Source organism: Paroedura picta, chromosome 3 (assembly GCF_049243985.1).
Source record: "Paroedura picta isolate Pp20150507F chromosome 3, Ppicta_v3.0, whole genome shotgun sequence".
In the NCBI taxonomy this organism is placed as follows: domain Eukaryota; kingdom Metazoa; phylum Chordata; class Lepidosauria; order Squamata; family Gekkonidae; genus Paroedura; species Paroedura picta.
In genome coordinates, this window is record NC_135371.1 from 153684308 (window position 1) to 153703351 (window position 19044).

A 19044-nucleotide genomic window follows, 5' to 3' on the forward strand; every position below is an offset into this window, starting at 1 on the left:
GATGACAGCTATAAGACCAATAACCTGCCCATCAATTTCAAGGCCTCTGTTAAGTCTGTATAAAGCAGTGCAAGGATGACACAAGGTACTTGACAAGGAGCAGAGTAGCCATTTCTCAGATGTATAATGGCAAGCATGTTAAATGAAATATATATATATATATATATATATATATACACACACATACACAAAACATAAAAGCAAACAACCCATATTCTCCATGAGACAAGATGCCACGACACACCCCTCCAACATGCCAGTAAGCCTTCAATCTCAAATAAAGATATAACAAAACTATAGCACAGAATTTAAAACATGGACAGAAATATTTACAATTATATGAGTGTAGCCGCTCATGTCAAATAAAAGAATTAAAAGTACAAAGATAGCAAGGGAAAGTAACGGAGCCATCCTATGCAGAGTCACATCTTTGCAAATCCACTGGAATGCATGGGCTTAGATTGCACAGTGCAGCTAGCAGACCTCAGTGACCAGACCGTTATCACTGAAATAAAATCCAAATCATTTCCGGAACAGTTTACTTTAAATCAAACAGTGCTACTTTTTGTCATGCATCTAACAACTGTTCTCTTTCTCTGCTTGACAGCCGTGTAATAGGCAATTGTTTAAAAATAATAGGTGGCAATTCCCGCTTGGAGCATTAAAGGTGCTTACTGGATCCAACACAAGGATCCCCAGCATTCCTGGCTCTCCCATGTCCACTAGCAACCATTTCTGAACAACTGGCACTGCACAGACTGCACATAGAACTGACTTCATTCCCCAACTCATTCCCCACTCCTCCTCCACATCCAGCTTTAGCATTATTTCTGGCTCTTCCCTAGCATGATTTCTGGCCTTGTACTGATACTCGAGAGTCCTGAAACGCCAGGAATAAACTTTCCCCAGGCCAGAAATAATGCTAGGGAACAGCCTGCTGCCATCAGCAATTCCCGCTGATAAAACAGTGGGATCCAACCCATTATTCTCAAGTCAGTGCCACGAGAAATAGAATTCCCCTACAGTGTTCACAGTACTTCAGTCAACAGCATCGTCAAACTGGCCATCCACTGGTTTGGTCTTCTGGTGCTTCAGAGTCACTGGTGCTACGTGGTGAGAGCTTGGGTCATACAGGGGCTCTTCTTGAACAGAACATAATGCCACGGGATCTCGGTCTTGCGCATTACCGCAGAAGATCACATCATCAGAATCTGAAGATATAATTTGGAAATCATCTTAGTATTTTCAAAATAATGTTTTTGGTTATACAGAGGAAGTTCCCACCGAGCTAAAACTTAACTTCTAAGTTTAAGACCATGTAAACATTTTCCTTCCCTCTGCCCAAGTAGATTAGAAGCTTTACTATTACTAAGTAGTAAAGCGTTCTTCAGTGCAAGTCCATTTTCGAACTGCCCTCCAGTAGCTGCACTGGTTACCAGTCGAATTCTGGATCAGGCTCAAGGTCTTGGTACTGACCTTCAAGACCCTATGTAGTCCAGGCCCTGTGTATCTGAGGAACCACCTCTCCCAATATGCTCCCCGGAGAGCACTGCACTATTTGTTGGTGATCCCCAGCCCCAAAGACACTTACCTGGTCTTGACCAGAGCCCAGACCCCGACCTGGTGGAATTAGTTGCCAGCTGAGACCTGGACTCTGATGGAGCTGTCAAAGTTCTGCAGGGTCTGTAAAATGGCATACTCCCGCCAGGTTTATGGCTGAGACTATGGCTGTCTTATATGGGCATCAATCCTTCTTCTTGGCTTATTTTAGACCATCTCCTATTGTATACCACCCTAGTCCTGGTAACTGGCGGAGGATGTTTAAGAGGGTGGAGGGAGGAGACTGTTTTTTTAACTGTGTTGTTATTGAAATTTGTCCTGAGTCCATTTGTGAGATAGGGTGGTATTGAAATTAAATAAACTGCAACTCACCCAGGAATGTCAGATGGCTTTAGAAGAAGAAATCAAGCCTCTTGAAACAACAAAACTACTAAGAACCTGCACCTCCTAAAAAGGAGACTGAGAAAGTACAATCTGTAGTCATCATAGTGCTAAACCAAGTGGCACTGCATAGACTGCACATAGAGCTGACTTCATTTCCCAATTAATTCCCCACTCCTCCTCCACATGCAGCCAGCTGGATGACCTTGGTCTCACCACAGCACTGATAAAGCTGTTCTGACCGAGCAGTAATATCAGGGCTCTCTCAGCCTCACCTACTTCGCAGTGAGTCTGTTGTAGGGAGAGGAAAGGAAAAGTGATTGTAAGCCACTTTGAGACTCCTTCTAGTACAGAAAAGTGACATATAAGAACCAAGTCTTCTTCTTCAAATAGCTAGCAGCTTTTTTAGGTCAAGGAAAAGGATGGAGTTGCAGAAGTCAAAGGACAGACAGCAATGCTCAGGTTAAAGCACCAATGGGGTGAAAAATATTGATTTCTTCAGGTTAACCTGAAGTCCACTAGATGTATCTTAAATCATTTTCTCTTACACACTAGCGGAAAACAACTATGCACAAAGGCTTCAGACACATGCATATACATTTTTTAATGTGCATATTGTTCCACAGGGTGCAGTCCTGTTCCCCATGCTTTTAAAGCTCAGCATAAAGCCCTTAGGACAAATCAGTCATACTTCAGGGGTTGGCCATCATCAATATGCTGACAACACCCATCTCTGTATCTCCTTATCCAAATAATAAAGTAGAGGTCCTGAATTGTTGCCTGTTTACTGCAATTAAATTGCTAAAAGTGAATAAATGGCCTCATATCCAATCCTCAATTTAGCCAGCTGGATCCATGCCATGGTAACATCAAGACTAGGCTACTGAAATTCCCTCTGCTATGTCTCCCCTTGAAGTCAGCAGAGTGTTTAGTGCATATAGAGTACTGCAGCTTGTTTTATTATCAGGAGCTCCCATCACAGCATCACCTGACCATTAGATACCAGCTATCATGTACAACCCCCTTCAAGGATCGCTGCCTTGTTGTGGCAAGGGGGCTTGCGTAGCTCAGTGAAGCTATGAGCTATGCCGTGCAGGGCCACCCAAGACGGACAGGTCATAGCTGAGAGCTCTGACAAAAGGTGATCCACTGGAGAAGGCAATGGCAAACCACTCCAGTATCTTTGCCATGAAAACTCTATGGACAGTTCCAATAGGCATAACGATATGACGCCGGAAGATGAGCCCCTCAGGTCGGAAGGTGTCCAATATGCTACTGGGGATGAGCAGACGGCTAGTACGAGTAGCGCCAGAATGAATGAAGCGGCTGGGCCAAAGCCGAAAGGACGCTCAGTTGTGGAAGTAACTGGTGGCGAAAAGACAGTCCGATGCTGTAAAGATTTTTATTCCATAGGAACCTGGAACGTCAGATCCATGAATCAAGGCAAGCTGGACGTGGTTAAACAAGAAATGAGAAGACTGAACATCGACATTTTAGGAATCAGTGAACTAAAATGGACAGGAATGGGTGAATTTAATTCAGATGACCATCAGGTATACTACTGTGGACAAGAATCTCGCAGAAGAAATGGAGTAGCCTTCATAATCAATAAGAGAGTAGGAAAAGCAGTCTTGGGATACAATCCCCAAAATGACAGAATGATCTCAGTTCGAATCCAAGGCAAACCATTCAACATCACAGTGATCCAGGTCTATGCCCCAACCACTGCTGCTGAAGAGGATGAAGTTGATCAGTTCTATGAAGCCCTACAACACCTTATAGAAGCAATGCCAAAAAATGATGTGCTTATCATCATGGGGGATTGGAATGCTAAAGTAGGAAGCCAAAAGATAACTGGGATAACAGGCAAGTTTGGCCTTGGAGTACAAAATGAAGCAGGGCACAGGCTGGTAGAATTTTGTCAAGAGAATACAATGGTCATAGCAAACACTCTTTTCCAACAACCCAAGAGACGACTCTACACATGGACATCACCAGACGGTCAACACAGAAATCAGATTGACTATGTACTCTGCAGCCAAAGATGGAAAAGTTCTATACAGGCAATAAAAACAAGACCAGGAGCTGATTGTGGTTCAGATCATGAGCTTCTTGTTGCAAAATTTAGGCTTAAATTGAAGAAAGTAGGGAAAAGCACTAGGCCACTCAGGTACGAACTAAATCATATCCCCGACGAATATACAGTAGAGGTGACAAATAGATTTAAGGAATTAGATCTGATAGACAGAGTGCCTGAAGAACTATGGACGAAGGTTCGCGACATTGTACAAGAGGTAGCAACTAAAACCATCCCAAAGAAAAAGAAATGCAAGAAATCAAAATGGCTGTCTGAGGAAGCTTTACAAATAGCTAAGGAGAGAAGGGAAGTGAAAGGCAAGGGAGAAAGAGAAAGATACACCCAATTGAATGCAGAATTCCAGAGAAAAGCTAGAAGAGATAAGAATGCCTTCTTAAATGAACAGTGCAAACAAATAGAAGAAAACAATAGAATGGGGAGGACCAGAGATCTTTTCAAGAAAATTGGAGATATGAAGAGAACGTTTCATGCAAAGATGGGTATGATAAGGGACCAAAATGGTAGGGACCTCACAGAAGCAGAAGAGATTAAGCAAAGGTGGCAAAATTATACAGAAGAACTATACAAGAGCGAGCTTAACATCCCTGATGACCACAGTGGGGTAGTTACTGACCTGGAGCCAGACATCCTGGAATGTGAAGTCAAATGGGCCTTAGGAAGTCTGAGCAACAATAAAGCTAGTGGTGGTGACAGCATTCCAGTTGAACTATTCAAAATCTTAAAGGACGATGCAGTAAAAGTGCTACACTCAATATGCCAGCAAATTTGGAAAACTCAGCAATGGCCACAGGATTGGAAAAGGTCAGTTTACATTCCAATCCCAAAGAAGGGCAATGCCAAAGAATGTTCAAACTACCGCACCATTGCACTAATTTCTCATGCTAGCAAAGTTATGCTCAAAATCCTACAAGCTAGGCTCCAGCAATATGTGGACCGAGAACTTCCAGAAGTACAGGCAGGATTTCGAAGAGGTAGAGGAACTAGAGATCAAATTGCCAACATACGCTGGATCATGGAAAAAGCTAGGGAGTTCCAGAAGAACATCTACTTCTGCTTCATTGACTATGCTAAAGCCTTTGATTGTGTGGAGCACAACAAATTGTGGCAAGTTCTTAAAGAGATGGGAATACCAGAGCATCTTATTTGTCTCTTGAGAAATTTATATGCAGGTCAAGAAGCAACAGTGAGAACTGAACATGGAATCACGGATTGGTTCAAAATTGAGAAAGGAGTTCGGCAAGGCTGTATACTGTCGCCTTGCCTATTTAACTTGTATGCGGAGCACATCATGAGAAAGGCGGGATTAGAGGAGTCACAAATTGGGATCAAGATTGCAGGGAGAAATATCAACAACCTCAGATATGCAGATGATACCACTCTAATGGCAGAAAGTGAAGAGGAACTAAAGAGCCTGTTGATGCGGGTGAAGGAGGAGAGTGCAAAAGTTGGCTTGAAACTCAACATCAAGAAAACAAAGATCATGGCAGCCGGCCCTCTCAATTCCTGGCAAATAGATGGGGAAGAAATGGAGATAGTGACAGATTTTATTTTCCTCGGCTCCAAGATCACTGCAGATGGGGACTGCAGCAAAGAAATTAAAAGACGCTTGCTCCTAGGGAGGAAAGCTATGGCAAATCTAGACAGCATCCTAAAAAGCAGAGACATCACCCTACCAACAAAAGTGCGTTTAGTCAAAGCTATGGTCTTCCCAGTTGCAATGTATGGCTGCGAAAGTTGGACCATAAGGAAGGCCGAGCATCAAAGAATTGAGGCTTTTGAACTCTGGTGCTGGAGAAGACTCTTGCGAGTCCCTTGGACTGCAAGGCGAACAAACCGGTCAGTCCTAGAGGAGATCAGCCCTGACTGCTCTTTAGAAGGCCAGATCCTGAAGATGAAACTCAAATACTTTGGCCACCTCATGAGAAGGAAGGACTCCCTGGAGAAGAGCCTAATGCTGGGAGTGATCGAGGGCAAAAGAAGAAGGGGACGACAGAGAATGAGGTGGATGGATGGAGTCACTGAAGCAGTAGGTGCAAACTTAAAAGGACTCCAGGGAATGGTAGAGGACAGGAAGGCCTGGAGGATCATTGTCCATGGGGTCGCGATGGGTCGGACACGACTTCGCACATAACAACAACAACAACAATCATGTACAAAGCCCTCCATGGTGAATGAAGGTGAATTTCCTCCAGGCCACGCTGGATTCTGGAGATTTTGTGCGGGGTGATCACTTGGGCATGAAATTGGGGTCACTGTGGGTGGGCAGTTACTTGTGAGTTCCTGCACTGTGCAGAAGGCTGGACTAGATGATCCCTGAGATCCCTCCCTACACTGATTCTACAACCTCAGTCCCTCGTATAAATAAATAATAACTATCTGATATGGCTGCAAAAGTTGTTCTATCCACTCAACAACAGAAAACTGTCGGAAGACCATTTGTACTTAGCATAAAGGACCAGGAAAATTACCAGTTACATGTAGCTTGATATTATAGCTTCTACAAATGAGGGATTCACAAGGAAGGAATCTCACTTCTGTCCAGTCCCCCACCCTACACTACCTGCCCTTGGCATCCCCAAACCATTTTCCCCTCTCTCCAGAGTACTCGTTTACAGCTCTCCCTGTTTCCATTATTCAGAATTATCTTCCCTGCACACAAATCTGCCATCATCCTCCTCATAATCATACTGTTTACAGCCATGAGGTTATGCCTCATGAAAGCACATAAAAAGTTCTGAAAAGGTTTAGTTGAGATTGAATACATGTCTCACTCCTATAAAGGTAAAGGTATCCCCTGTGCAAGCACCAAGTCATGTCTGACCCTTGGGGTGATGCCCTCTAGTGTTTTCATGTCAGACTCAATACGGGGTGGTTTGCCAGTGCCTTCCCCAGTCATTACCGTTTACCCCCCAGCAAGCTGGGTACTCATTTTACCAACCTCGGGAGGATGGAAGGCTGAGTCAACCTTGAGCCGGCTGTTGAGATCGAACTCCCAGCCTCATGGGCAGACAGCTTCAGACAGCATTCCTGCTGCCTTACCACTCTGCACCACAAGAGGCTCGCTCCTTATACTGTGTGCCTAATTTTGCTGAGGACCTAATGTTGCACTGTTCTTGGCCCCCCCAACCAACCCCACAAGTCGCTGCCACCCTCCCCCCCCCCCACTCCCCATCCTTCATCTAGTCACATGCTGGGAGTTCCTTTTGAAACTTAAGATTCTCAGGCATGTGGGGACTGATTTGGATCTCCAGGTAGAAAAGGCTGAAGAATGCAATTTTCCAGATCTGACAGCCCTGAGGAGCTGTTATTGGCCCCACTAGGAACACCTGCATCAATACATCTCATCAATACCAGTTTGGCCCATCAGTATACAATAGTTTTTCCAATGCAGCTCCCAAGGCCTGTTTCAGGACAGGAAATGGTGTGTCATCTTTACTCTTCAGGGCTTAACACCAAAAGCTCTGAAAGAACAAAGAAAACTATTGGAGACTTGCCTCGACAGTGCCATAACCAAACAGGCCAGTGCCTATTACATCTTCTAGTAGCCACATTGGATCTGAGAATAAAATTCAGGAGAGGAGAATGATGTAATCTGCTTAGATTCCTTATTAGGGAGAAAAGCAGGATATAACTGAAGTAAATAAATGTGCAAAACAGCCTCCTCTCTCTTTCTACTGCAATAGCTCCCTGGTACGCTTTGCCCCTTTCATCTCTTGCTTTGAACCCAGACCTGGATAGCCCAGGCAAGCCTGATACTATCAGATCCCAGAAGGTAAGCAGGATCAACCCTGTCTAGTATTTGGATGGGAGACCTCCAAGGATGTGGGTGGTAGTTCCCCCAAGGAACACTACGGGTCATGACCCAGACGTAGGAAATGGCAAACCACCTCTGAATGCCCCTTGTGCGGCTGCCAGATAATCCTTGGATCTCCTGGCTGCACTGCACAAGTAATACGATAAATAAGCCTATTGCTTTTTTAAATCTGCGGTTTCTCTTAGTTGAATACAGAGGAGGCTCATTCAGTTTCAAAAGCACATTCCACAAATATCTTCTTATAATAATACTGCTCTCCCCAGCCTCCTAGCACTTGCTCAAGGAAGGTATATGGAGGTTCCACCACCTACCATAAGGATTTTTATTGGATTCGCTCTCTGCCAATTCTTTATCCCAATCTTCTGGCTCATAATGGGATGTCGAGTTCTTTTCAGGAAAAGCTGTATCTGCAGGCACACTATAGTCCTCATTCTCCAGGTCTTCATCGTCCAACTCCAGATCTTCGATGTCCTCAAGAATGATTTCATCTTCGTCTGCCTCATTGTCTCCTACATCTAGAAAAACAGAACAACTACTAGAACTTTAGAAAATTAAACAGTGAAAAAAAGGAGAGTTTAATGGACTAAAGGAAATGTACCAATTAATATACTTCCTCATGTCTCCAGGTAAGGAGCAGCAGAAAACGATTGCTCTCCATCTTCTTTGATGCAACCATAAGAAATATTTAAAGATTAAAAACCCAGACCTGATAGCTTCCTTTTCTCAAGGATTAACATTTACAAATGTTCTGACCTCACTTTAGTATAACATGTTTTATAAATCCATCACCCTAAGATCTGATTAAATAACACCAATTCTTGTTCACTTTTATTATTCTTTACGTAATTCAGCAGCTATATTGCACCTTTTACAATGCATTATTTTTACCTCTTCATGGGTAGGGTTTTATATATATATTTCCCTCTCCTCCTGGCTCCATTTATGTGGCCTATATATTTACAATAATGATGAAGGAAATATGGACATGTCTAATTAATTCAAGATCAACATATGGGTATGAAGTGATATAAAAAAAGAGTACCATTATTATTACCAGTCATGTCTGAAATGCCATCTGTCTCTTTAGAACAGCATTTGTTTACTTTAGCTACTGTGTCACAATTCTCACTTTTCCATTACAATTTAAGGAACTGTAAAATCTTCCAGCCCGCTACCCAATAGGTGGCTTTTATCTGAGATGTATACAAAGTATCTGTTTGTCTACTGAGCTATGGATCATTTTGCCAAATGAAATCTTTTCTATCTAATGCAAGAATCGCCACTCCATCATAAAATACCTTTTCCAGGTTTCCAATCGAAAGTTACCCTCTTCACCACTTCCCCCTGTCCAGTGGCAGCAGATGCATCAACCTCTGTCTGCAGGGCAAAAATGCTTATTTAAGAAATATCTCCTTATAGGAATTATCATGAGACTTAAGCTTGACTTCGATCACCGTACCTTCAGAAAACCCAAACATACAGTACTAGGGGTGTTCATAAAATCTGGTATTTTTCAGGTTCGGGTATTTCCAAATATTCCTGAATCCCAATATTAGTATGGTATTCGTTAAATACTCGGGAATGCCGAATTTCTTCGGCTCTGCTATAGTCAATGGTCCCCATAGGCCAGAATGGAGAATTGTTCCAGGGATGTCTGGGGCTCTTGGGGGAGGGAGAGAGCTTTTTATTTTAGATTATTTTCTTAGGTAGAGGTGCCAAATTTGCAGCATAACTGCTGCTGATTCTCCTAAGAAAAAAGGGTGAAAAAGATTAGACTGGGGGTTTAATTCTAAGGGACCTGGAAAAAGGTGCCCTCATCCTCCCTTGTTTCCAAGGGAGGAAACATTATTTAAACTTTAAAGGAAACACAGTCCTTAAAAAATTTAAATGCCTTTTGCGCAAGTGAACCCCAAAGGCATTTAAAGGGCTCACATTCCCCTTAAATACCTTCTCCAACCTTTCACTCCAAAGGCATTTAAAGGAACAGAGAGTCCTTTAAATACACTTCAATTGCAGCTATCCAGTGGTCCCAAAAAAATCCCAAATATTTTTTAGGCTTGGTCATTTCACAAACTGAAAAAATTATAAAAATTAGTATCCAGTTGAATTAAGATCTGAAAAATACTGATAAGGTACTGGGTGGTATTTTGGGGGGTGGAATTAGCCAAATACATATCTCTATACAGTACAAGTAAAGTACAAGAAGTGAAGGTTAATGCTGTGGACTGTAAATTATTATTATTACTATATTATTATAAAAATATAGTCATACCATTTTTCCACCCAAGTAGGGTACCCAGGACAATGAGCACCAAAACAACATTTAAAGAATCTATAAAACAATTCAACAGAAACATATAAACACACATAACACCAACACCAAGGAAGAGTGCCAATAACAATGCCAGTGTCGCCTCAAGGAGACATTGTCATGAGAGGTGGGATATAAATTTAAAAATAAATGAATAAACGAACATCAGATGAAACAAAAAGTCTTCTGCCTGCTGGCAGAAGTCAACAACAAAGGGAGACAGAAACAAATCTCCCTGGAGAGGAAATTCCAGTGTCTTTTGGGTTTTAATTATCATATCACTCCAGTTATGCTATTGAGATAGAATCATAGAATAATAGAGTTGGAAGGGACCTCATGGGTCATCTAGTCCAACCCCCTGCACTATGCAGGACACTCACATCCCAACCGCTCATGTACTGTAACCTGCCACCCCCTTGCCTTCACAGAATCAGCCTCCCCGTCAGATGGCTATCTAGCCTGTTTAAAAATTTAAAGATTTGACCAATTTTCACTTATTTTTTATGCTAATGTCATGACCATGACTTGTTAAGCTACTCAGTAAACTGCTGACTGAATAGGATTTCCAACGTATGCTTGGAAATGTAGTCACTCACCTCCTCCTCCTCCTCCTATCTCAAGACCAATCCCAAAATCTGTCTTAAAGGAGAACCTTTTATTGCCAGTAGAAGGGTATAGTAATCTTCGTTTTTTCATGCTCAGAAACTGAAAGTACACCAAGGGCTTTTGCATAATAAGCAGCAATTCTCTAGTTTTAGCTAAAACAAACACACTCCAGCCATGTTGTACAGACCTGGCAGTTAAGTTACCTACTTTAAACTCTTCTTTCAACCACTTTCCTTCTGGACTACCATGCCCTAGCTTTCCCACTTTCTGTGAGTACAAGGGGAACTTCTATATACAGAGGCAGCCAAGTTGTGAATACCAGCACAACATGTGTGGACAGTTTTAACCTCCATACTGTTTGTTGACTCTCTGGGGCAACCAGTTGGTCATCACATGGATCAGTATTCTGAATCAGACACACTACTGGTCTGATCCAAAAAGGAACTTCTTATGTGACTTCTTCCCAGGCAATCTTTCAGACCCATTCTTGTCCCCAGAGCCTGCGTGGTGTTTGATTCCAAAGACAGCTTTCCCTTCTCTTTTTCTGAATGGAAATGTACACCTTCTATTACCTTCCTTCCACAGACCATACTGTATGAATATTCCATAGAATTTGTTTAATCTGATTCAGATGCTTCACTGCCAGAAGTATAGTAATATATAAACCACAGATGTGCTTGTGATTTTCATTTGGTATTACAGAAAAACTTCATGCAAGTCCAGCTTGTTTAGGAATTATACAGCAGCTCCAACAACTGAGATTTTTTTTAAACTGATCAAGTGAAGCAATGTTTTTGATGATTAGATCACAGTAGATCAGATATGGATTCATGCAATTCAGTTCAAGAGAAATGCAACAGAAAAACAAATTTTGAAAATGTTGTGTACAAAGGCATTGGAAAGGGGGTATGCAATATATGAATGGAAAAGGCAGTCAGGAACATGTCAGTCCACTTCCATGGACACTGTGATTAAGACAGGAGCTGGAGGTGGGGGGATTTTGAAAACCATCCTACAGAATAGCTGATTGCCCAAATGTTAAAACTTTGCCACTGCTGTTCAAAATTGTTATTTATTCTTACTGCTGCATTAATTTATCTAATATTGTCCCCCACAAAACATTGCTGAAAGAAAACTTAATAAAATGTCTGGAATTAAAAAAAACTTTGAGGGGAGTTTCAGTATGGACTTTTCCATTATATGAAGCCATGGAATGAGACCTCTTAGAAACATGTGGTCTATCCCTTTAAGAACTATTATTTTACAAGACTTCCCAGCAATTTTCATAGTGAGGTTCCTAATAAATTAAGGGCACCCAAGTAACGACAAAATAAGCTTACATTCTTACATTCCTTTGCCGTCTAGTACTGTTGTGCAATTTATATAAAGTAATATCAGGTGTATTCTGGAATCCATTTTCAGTTTACATGTGTGAGGTTCAAAAAGCAAGTGCCTGGAAAAGGCACATAATTCAGCCTCCTCTGCAATGCACTGGATCTCTAGAACAGCAATTCTGGGGCTCCTCATCAGACCTCTGGCCTTGAGCAATTAAGAATACCTGTTTTCAGCTGCCTCCTTTATCATAAACCAGCATGGGAAGCAATGCCACTTCCTGGCAGAATTGTCCATTGTTTCAGGAATATTCTATTTATTATCCAGATCATCCCTTTCTCTTTCCAGAAAAAAAGCACCAAGGTTTAAATCATAATCCTACACATTTTTTTTCAGAAGCAATGTCCCACTGAGTTTCAGTAGATTTACTTCTAATACCGCAGTATTTATTAACTGTAAACTCTATTAGAATAATCCAACTTCCTTCCAAACGAAGACTCTGCCTGCACATGAAAGCTCACACCTTGAATAAAACTTTGTTGGCCTTAAAAGTTGCCACCGGACTCCAGCTTTATTCTGCTGCTTCAGACCAACAGGGCCACCCACCTGGAACCATACCTTCCAAATGCTCACTGCTTAGATCGGGGTGCAGATTTATTCTATAACACAAATGCTCACTGCTTAGATCGGGGTGCAGATTTATTCTATAACACAGGCGAGGAGCAAACCCAGAAGAGCGCTATCCTACAGACAAACGTTTAATGAATTTAACTTGTTACCAACTTATTTCATCGCGGGGGGAAGGATTGTGTGTATTCCAGAACCCTGAGGCAGCCGCATTAACCCTTATTTATATTTACCTCTACGAAGCCTGCAAGAGGCTTCACATATCCCTGCAAGAGGGGGACCCAAGCCATTTAATATCTGCCACAGGTTTGCTTGTTTGGTGACCCCGCACTGGGGATGGGATGGGGGGGGGCAGACGAGGTGTGAACCGGCGCCCTCCAACCGGGAGACTTAGCAGGGAACGCGTTGAAAACCAACTCGCCGTCCGTATTCTTTCCTTTCCAATGCAATCCTTACTTCCAAGCGAGCCCACCAGTCCTCAAGGGAGCCAAGCAAGCACGCGAGGCACCCGAGGAAGGGCGCGCTGCCATGAATGTGGTTGGCGCGGTGGTTACGGCTTCGGCTGCAACTATAAATGCGAATTCGCTCCCCAAAAAACGGGGTTAGTCTCCGAAACGCCGCCTTGCCCCCCTCCACGCTCCTTTTGCCTCACATCACAGGCGCTTCCCAGCCCCACAGTGATCCCCACACACACACCCTACGGTATCCGTCCACCCGCTGCCTCTTTCCTCCTCACCCTCCGGCCTGGGGCAGCCCCGGGGGGCTCCTGCTGCCCGCTGGTCTCCATGCCCGCCCAGCGGCGACTCCCATCCGCCCTCTCTTCAGGGCGCCCTCAGAGGCTGCAGCCCGCTCGCCAGGCGCCCCCACGCGTCACGCGCCCCGCCGAGGGCCCGCCGTGCCCGAGCCAGCCAATGAGCGGCCGGGAAGGAAGGGCGCGACGCTTCCTCCTAGGGGCTCTTGCGCTGCTCCGCCAGAGGGCGCGCTCTTGTTTGGGTCCGTTTGTGGGTTTATTTACTTATTATTATTTCTTGTTATAGTTCTATACCGCCTTCCCTCATGGCTCAGGGCGGTTTACCATAAAGGTTTATCGCTTGCAGCTCATAGTACATAGAACACAGAACCCAAGAGCACAGTAACAGTTTGAACTTGTAACACTCTGAACATAACAGTGGGGAATATATCAACAATATATATAATATAGATTAAAATTCAGAACTTAACCACAACTTAGCAGTTTATAATGTGCAGTAGCCGGTGAGGCATTGCCCTATGTTGTCTCTCTTGGGCATAACTGGTGCTTGGGAGGGGTCTTCCGGGTTGGAGTTGTTCTGATGACCTTGACTGAAGGCTTGGTGGAAGAACTCCATTTTGCAGGCCTTGCAGAACTGTCCTAGTTGCTGTAGGGCTCTGATCTCGTCTGTATTTGCTCGGCACTTAAGGCCTTGCGTACATAGGCATTGCAAAAAAAGGTGATGGCATGCTGAGGAAGTAAAGCGAATATAATTTGCAAGTAGGGTTACCAATTCTGGATTGAGAATATACTGAAGATTGGGGGGGGGGGGTTGACTGGGAGGGAGATCAGTAGGTATGTGATGGCACAGAATATGTGCTCTCATACTGCCATTTCATCAGTGGGAACTGATCTCAGTGGTATGGGACTTCCCTTGTAATCCCATGAGAACTCCAGGCTGGTACCCCTATGAGTATACACTACTTTGAGTTCCTTGGAGGAGATAGAAACATCTTTTGGAAGTCTCCGTGTTAATTCCTCATTTCCAGTCTGATTCAGTTTACACTGCAAAGTTTGTAGTGGCTAACAGAGCTTTCAACAAATTAGGAAAGCACAATTGCCCCCCAAAAGCTCCTAAATTAAAATGTTTTCTTTCTGGTTGACAATGGGATAATTTACATGACTGCAGCTACTTAACTGAATCCAAAAACTGGCAGTGATCATAAGGGTACCGGTCTACTTCATAAGACACCCAGTAACTGGCACAGAGTCAAAATCCCTTAGCCCAAATATTACTATAGGATTGGTCCACCTGACATGTTTTGGACTCTAAAGTTTTATATTATCCATTTTGGATCTCAGCTTTCAATAAAAGCTTGGAAAGGCCACAGTCTGCCTTCTTTCGGCAGATCATAGGGACTACGAACTGTATTCCTTATTCTTCCCTATGCCTTGAAATCAGCCATAAACTTCTTGAAAATAAAGCCTGGCTTTCCACCTTTAAATATTGGCTACAATTGCATCAGATAGTCTACTGTCCAGTTTATTGAGGGACTCCTTTAAATTCAAATAGTTCTCTACCATCCTGACCACACAAACCAATTGGCATTGACTGCGATTACATTCTGTCTCTTAATGAGACTTCCATGATGCATCTAATTAAACAAAGGCTTCACGATCAAGAGTTTCAAAAAATCCATCTGACTGTTCCAGTCTCTTGGTCTCTGAGTGCAGCAAGGGGTAATATTGGCTTATTTCTATCACTTGATGAACCCCATTTATCGCAGAGCATTTATGCTTGCATGACTCAATGCTTTTCCACACAAAGTGTTACAAGGGAGATTTGCTAAGATTATGTCCTTGCAAACTAAATGTTCCCAATACTATCCAACATTTTTAGTTGATTGCCCTTTGTACATGGGTCCAGTGAAGGCATTTCATTCCCCTTATCTACCCAAAGACCTGATGTGCCAAGTGATCAGGATGCTAATGTCACTTTTATTATGGCTAATTTTTTGTCTGGGATTTTTGAATCTAAAATGACTGGTGCATTATGACAATTCTATTTGTGTTTTCCTTGCTCCTAACTTGCTTTATGCCAATGAAGGTATTATGATTGTGTGACTGTACTATAAAAATGAGGAATTGCCTAGTTAGTATGACATATTTATCACAGGAAAGGAGTTAAAGGGCAGCACATAATTAAAATGATAATGAGGAAATGCATAAGAGGACAGAAACTGATATGTGATTGCCAGGAAGAGTGACCTACATTCTAGTTAAGCCAGAGTGGGTAGATGTAAAAGCTGGATAGGATAACCCTGAGTTGACATTCCAGACTTTAAAATACAAACCACACTTACCTATGGAGCTGGGCGTAAGACCAGAATCCCCCTGCATGTGCTTTTGATAGGAGCAACCCAGCTTGAAGGCAATTGGTGAAGAACAAACAAGAGAAATGGAGCAGTCCTAAGACTGAAATCCTTCTGTTGAATTCAAGGGGCTTTAGGATGGTATAACTCTGCTCAGATTGGTGCTATTAATGGCTGGATGATGCAGATGCTTGGGGAAATCTGGGCATGTCTGCCCATGTGATTTTGCACTTGTATATATGTTGCGTTGTACTATCAGTCCCCTCTGAGAGACAAGCTTGAATTTCCCGTTTGTATTTGGTGGTCTACATTCTCTGCGTCCACTCTGTTAATTAGAAATGCAGTACACGGCACATAATATATTGCTCATCTGTTAAGTGCCCAGATCACATCTTAGTAATTATTTGTAAATGTGAAGCTTGTATCAGGGATTATAGACCAAGCAAGCCTTTAGAGCCATTCCATTTAAAATTCAAATGCTTATAATCAGGTCGACTTTAAATCAAGACTTTAATCTTCCCTCGCTGGCCATAAAAACGATTAGTTCTGATTTGCAGGTAACAACATCGGCTTGAATTATGTAACTGGCTAAAAATCATGATGATTCTGCAGAGAAAATTCCTTTCCAGCACCCTGGAAAAATTATAGCTAGTTATGTAAGTGTGATTGTTTCAGTTACTTCATTTATACCCCATATTTAGAAGTGTTTATCACTACTCTCTCAATTTTATTCTCACAACCACCCTATGAGGTAGGTTAGGGCAGGGGTAGTCAACCTGTGTTCCTCCAGATGTCCATGTACTATGGCAAATGCTGGCAAGGGCTCATGGGAATTGTAGTCCATGGACATCTGGTGGACCACAGGTTGACTACCCCTGGGTTAGGGGGTGTGGCTTAATTAAGGTCTCCCAGCAAGTTTCATTGGTAGATTCAGTACTGAGTGTCCCAGATCCTAGGTTAACATTCTAACCATGACACTGGCACTGTAACCATTATAATAATAATTCATATCATATTTGTTGCATGGCTTCACAGTGATTTAAGAGGAAAACCATTTGTTAGAAGACAGTCCCAGAATTGCTATTAAGACAGCAACTGTAATATTCAACATGAAACAGAATTACTGTTCTGGCCATTGTCAACCAGGGCTGGCCCATACCCCCTCACCAGAGTAATCTACACATCTTAGTGGGGCTAATGGTAGGACATTCAAGATTGGCTGGATTTAAGTAGCCCTTTTCTCCCAGTTGCATTAGCTTCCAACAATCAAAAGCAGACAGTTGCCTTACATAGCTCCCCATCACCATCCAGTTTCTTCCCCAGCAAATAAGAATCAAGTCTACCAATAAGGATGGCCGTTAGACACAACAATCTCACTGAATGTATAGTGTGAGGTTACTGGACTGCCTCTTATGAGCATTATCTAGTGCAACAGTTATGATCTTCCCTTTGCAAGCTCTACTTTCTGTGCCCCTCCCTTCTGAGGTGAGTTGGCTGGTGATCAGACAGTGCTTTCTCAGTGGTGGCACCACATCTTCTGAAACACCCTGCTCTATGAAGCCCACCTGACTTCTACCTTGCTTTCCATTCGACCCCAGGCAAAAACTATTTTCATGCGGTCTTTTAATGAAAGTTTTTAACATTTTTTAGCCAATTGATGGTCTGCTTCTGATCTGGAAAGCTTTATATATAATAATTTTAGGCTGCTCAATACATGTGTATTTATAGCTACCCCTGGGCTCAGGGGAATGGTGTATTTGGGAGTCCATGTTGTTAGTTGCGAAGTCCGACCCATCATGACCCCATGGACAATGATCCTCCAGGAGTCCATAAGGAGGGTCAAATCAAATTTATTTAATATAGCACTATGGCCAGATAAAACATAATAAAGAATACTGTGCAGCAGAAATTACATAATCTGGGAACCGATACAAAATTTAAAAATTTTAAAATTGCATGATTAATAGGTACATTAAAAATTGCATAATAAATAATAAATTCCTTTAACACACTTTTTAATTGCGCTTGAGTTGTTTTTCCCACATGCTAAGCACATGAGCACAAAATGCAGCAACCTGCTTAATAACATGGACCTTACTATTCCACAGGAAGGTCATGACACCACAAGCCCAGTTGCTTTCTTTAAGCAGTTCTTTTATTTGTCATAACAAACCTCCAGAAGCAGAGTCAACTCACCCACCTCAGGGCTACACTGTATGACACCAACCATGCCCACCTGAGAGCCAGTTTGGTGTAGTGGTTAGGAGTGCGGACTTCTAATCTGGCATGCCGGGTTCGATTCTGCACTCCCCCACATGCAACCAGCTGGGTGACCTTGGGCTCGCCACGGCACTGAGAAAACTGTTCTGACTGAGCAGGAATATCAGGGCTCTCTCAGCCTCACCCACCCCACAGGGTGTCTGTTGTGGGGAGAGGAATGGGAAGGCGACTGTAAGCCGCTTTGAGCCTCCTTCGGGTAGGGAAAAGCGGCATATAAGAACCAACTCTTCTTCTTCTTCTCCCTTCCACTTTCTTCTTCCCCTTCCTCTCTTTTTATATCTCTGGCTTCACACCTAGTCTCTTCTTCTCCCTGCCTTGCCTCACACCACCTGGGCCTAAAGAGCCACTGCAAAATCTGTTTTCTTGCCAGGGCATTTGTTCTGACGCTTCTCCATCCAGGTGAGTCCTGCTGCTGGGTCCAAAAACCTGCTCTGCCCTTTCAGGCAGTTTGTTTCTGGGTAGCCTGCCACTGTGTTTTGATGACTTGCTTCTAATGGCTGTGGTTTAATGGTTTTGTTGTTTTAATTGTAAGCTACTTCACGCACATAAATAGTATACCTGAGATCTGGGTATCATAGAAATTGTTTCACCACAAACCCTATATTATGCTGTTTTTATTGTATACTGAATATTGTATCCCTGGGTTTGTACTCATGCTAAAATCTGATAAAGAATACATAACTGAGAATTCTGTGGGTATACTTCAAATACCTTTCAGACCTGGACACCCTTCCCAAGCAGGACCCTTCTGCCCTGCCACTATTCAGATACCTCTGGCTGAAGTAGGTTATCTGGGTCAATCTCAATGGCCAGAGTTTGGAACTGAAGCTGCCATTATCTTGCTGGTTGCTGACTTGCCAGTGGCACCATAGGCGGAAGTATGACTCTGCTGGCTGAGGCGCCATTTTAACACTTACCTGTCTAATTGTAAGG

General features: G+C 42.9%; 1 protein-coding gene across 1 annotated transcript; it reads right to left on the minus strand.

The window, feature by feature from the left end:
* Window positions 1–250: 250 nt before the first annotated feature.
* On the minus strand, window positions 251–13639 carry COPRS (coordinator of PRMT5 and differentiation stimulator). Its single transcript, XM_077328730.1, has 4 exons — window positions 13466–13639; window positions 9152–9230; window positions 8165–8368; window positions 251–1211 (listed from the first exon to the last, which is right to left on the minus strand). Exons 1-4 carry the CDS (start codon window positions 13514–13516, stop codon window positions 1039–1041), a joined length of 507 nt encoding a protein of 168 aa, XP_077184845.1. The 5' UTR covers window positions 13517–13639; the 3' UTR covers window positions 251–1038.
* Window positions 13640–19044: the final 5405 nt, after the last annotated feature.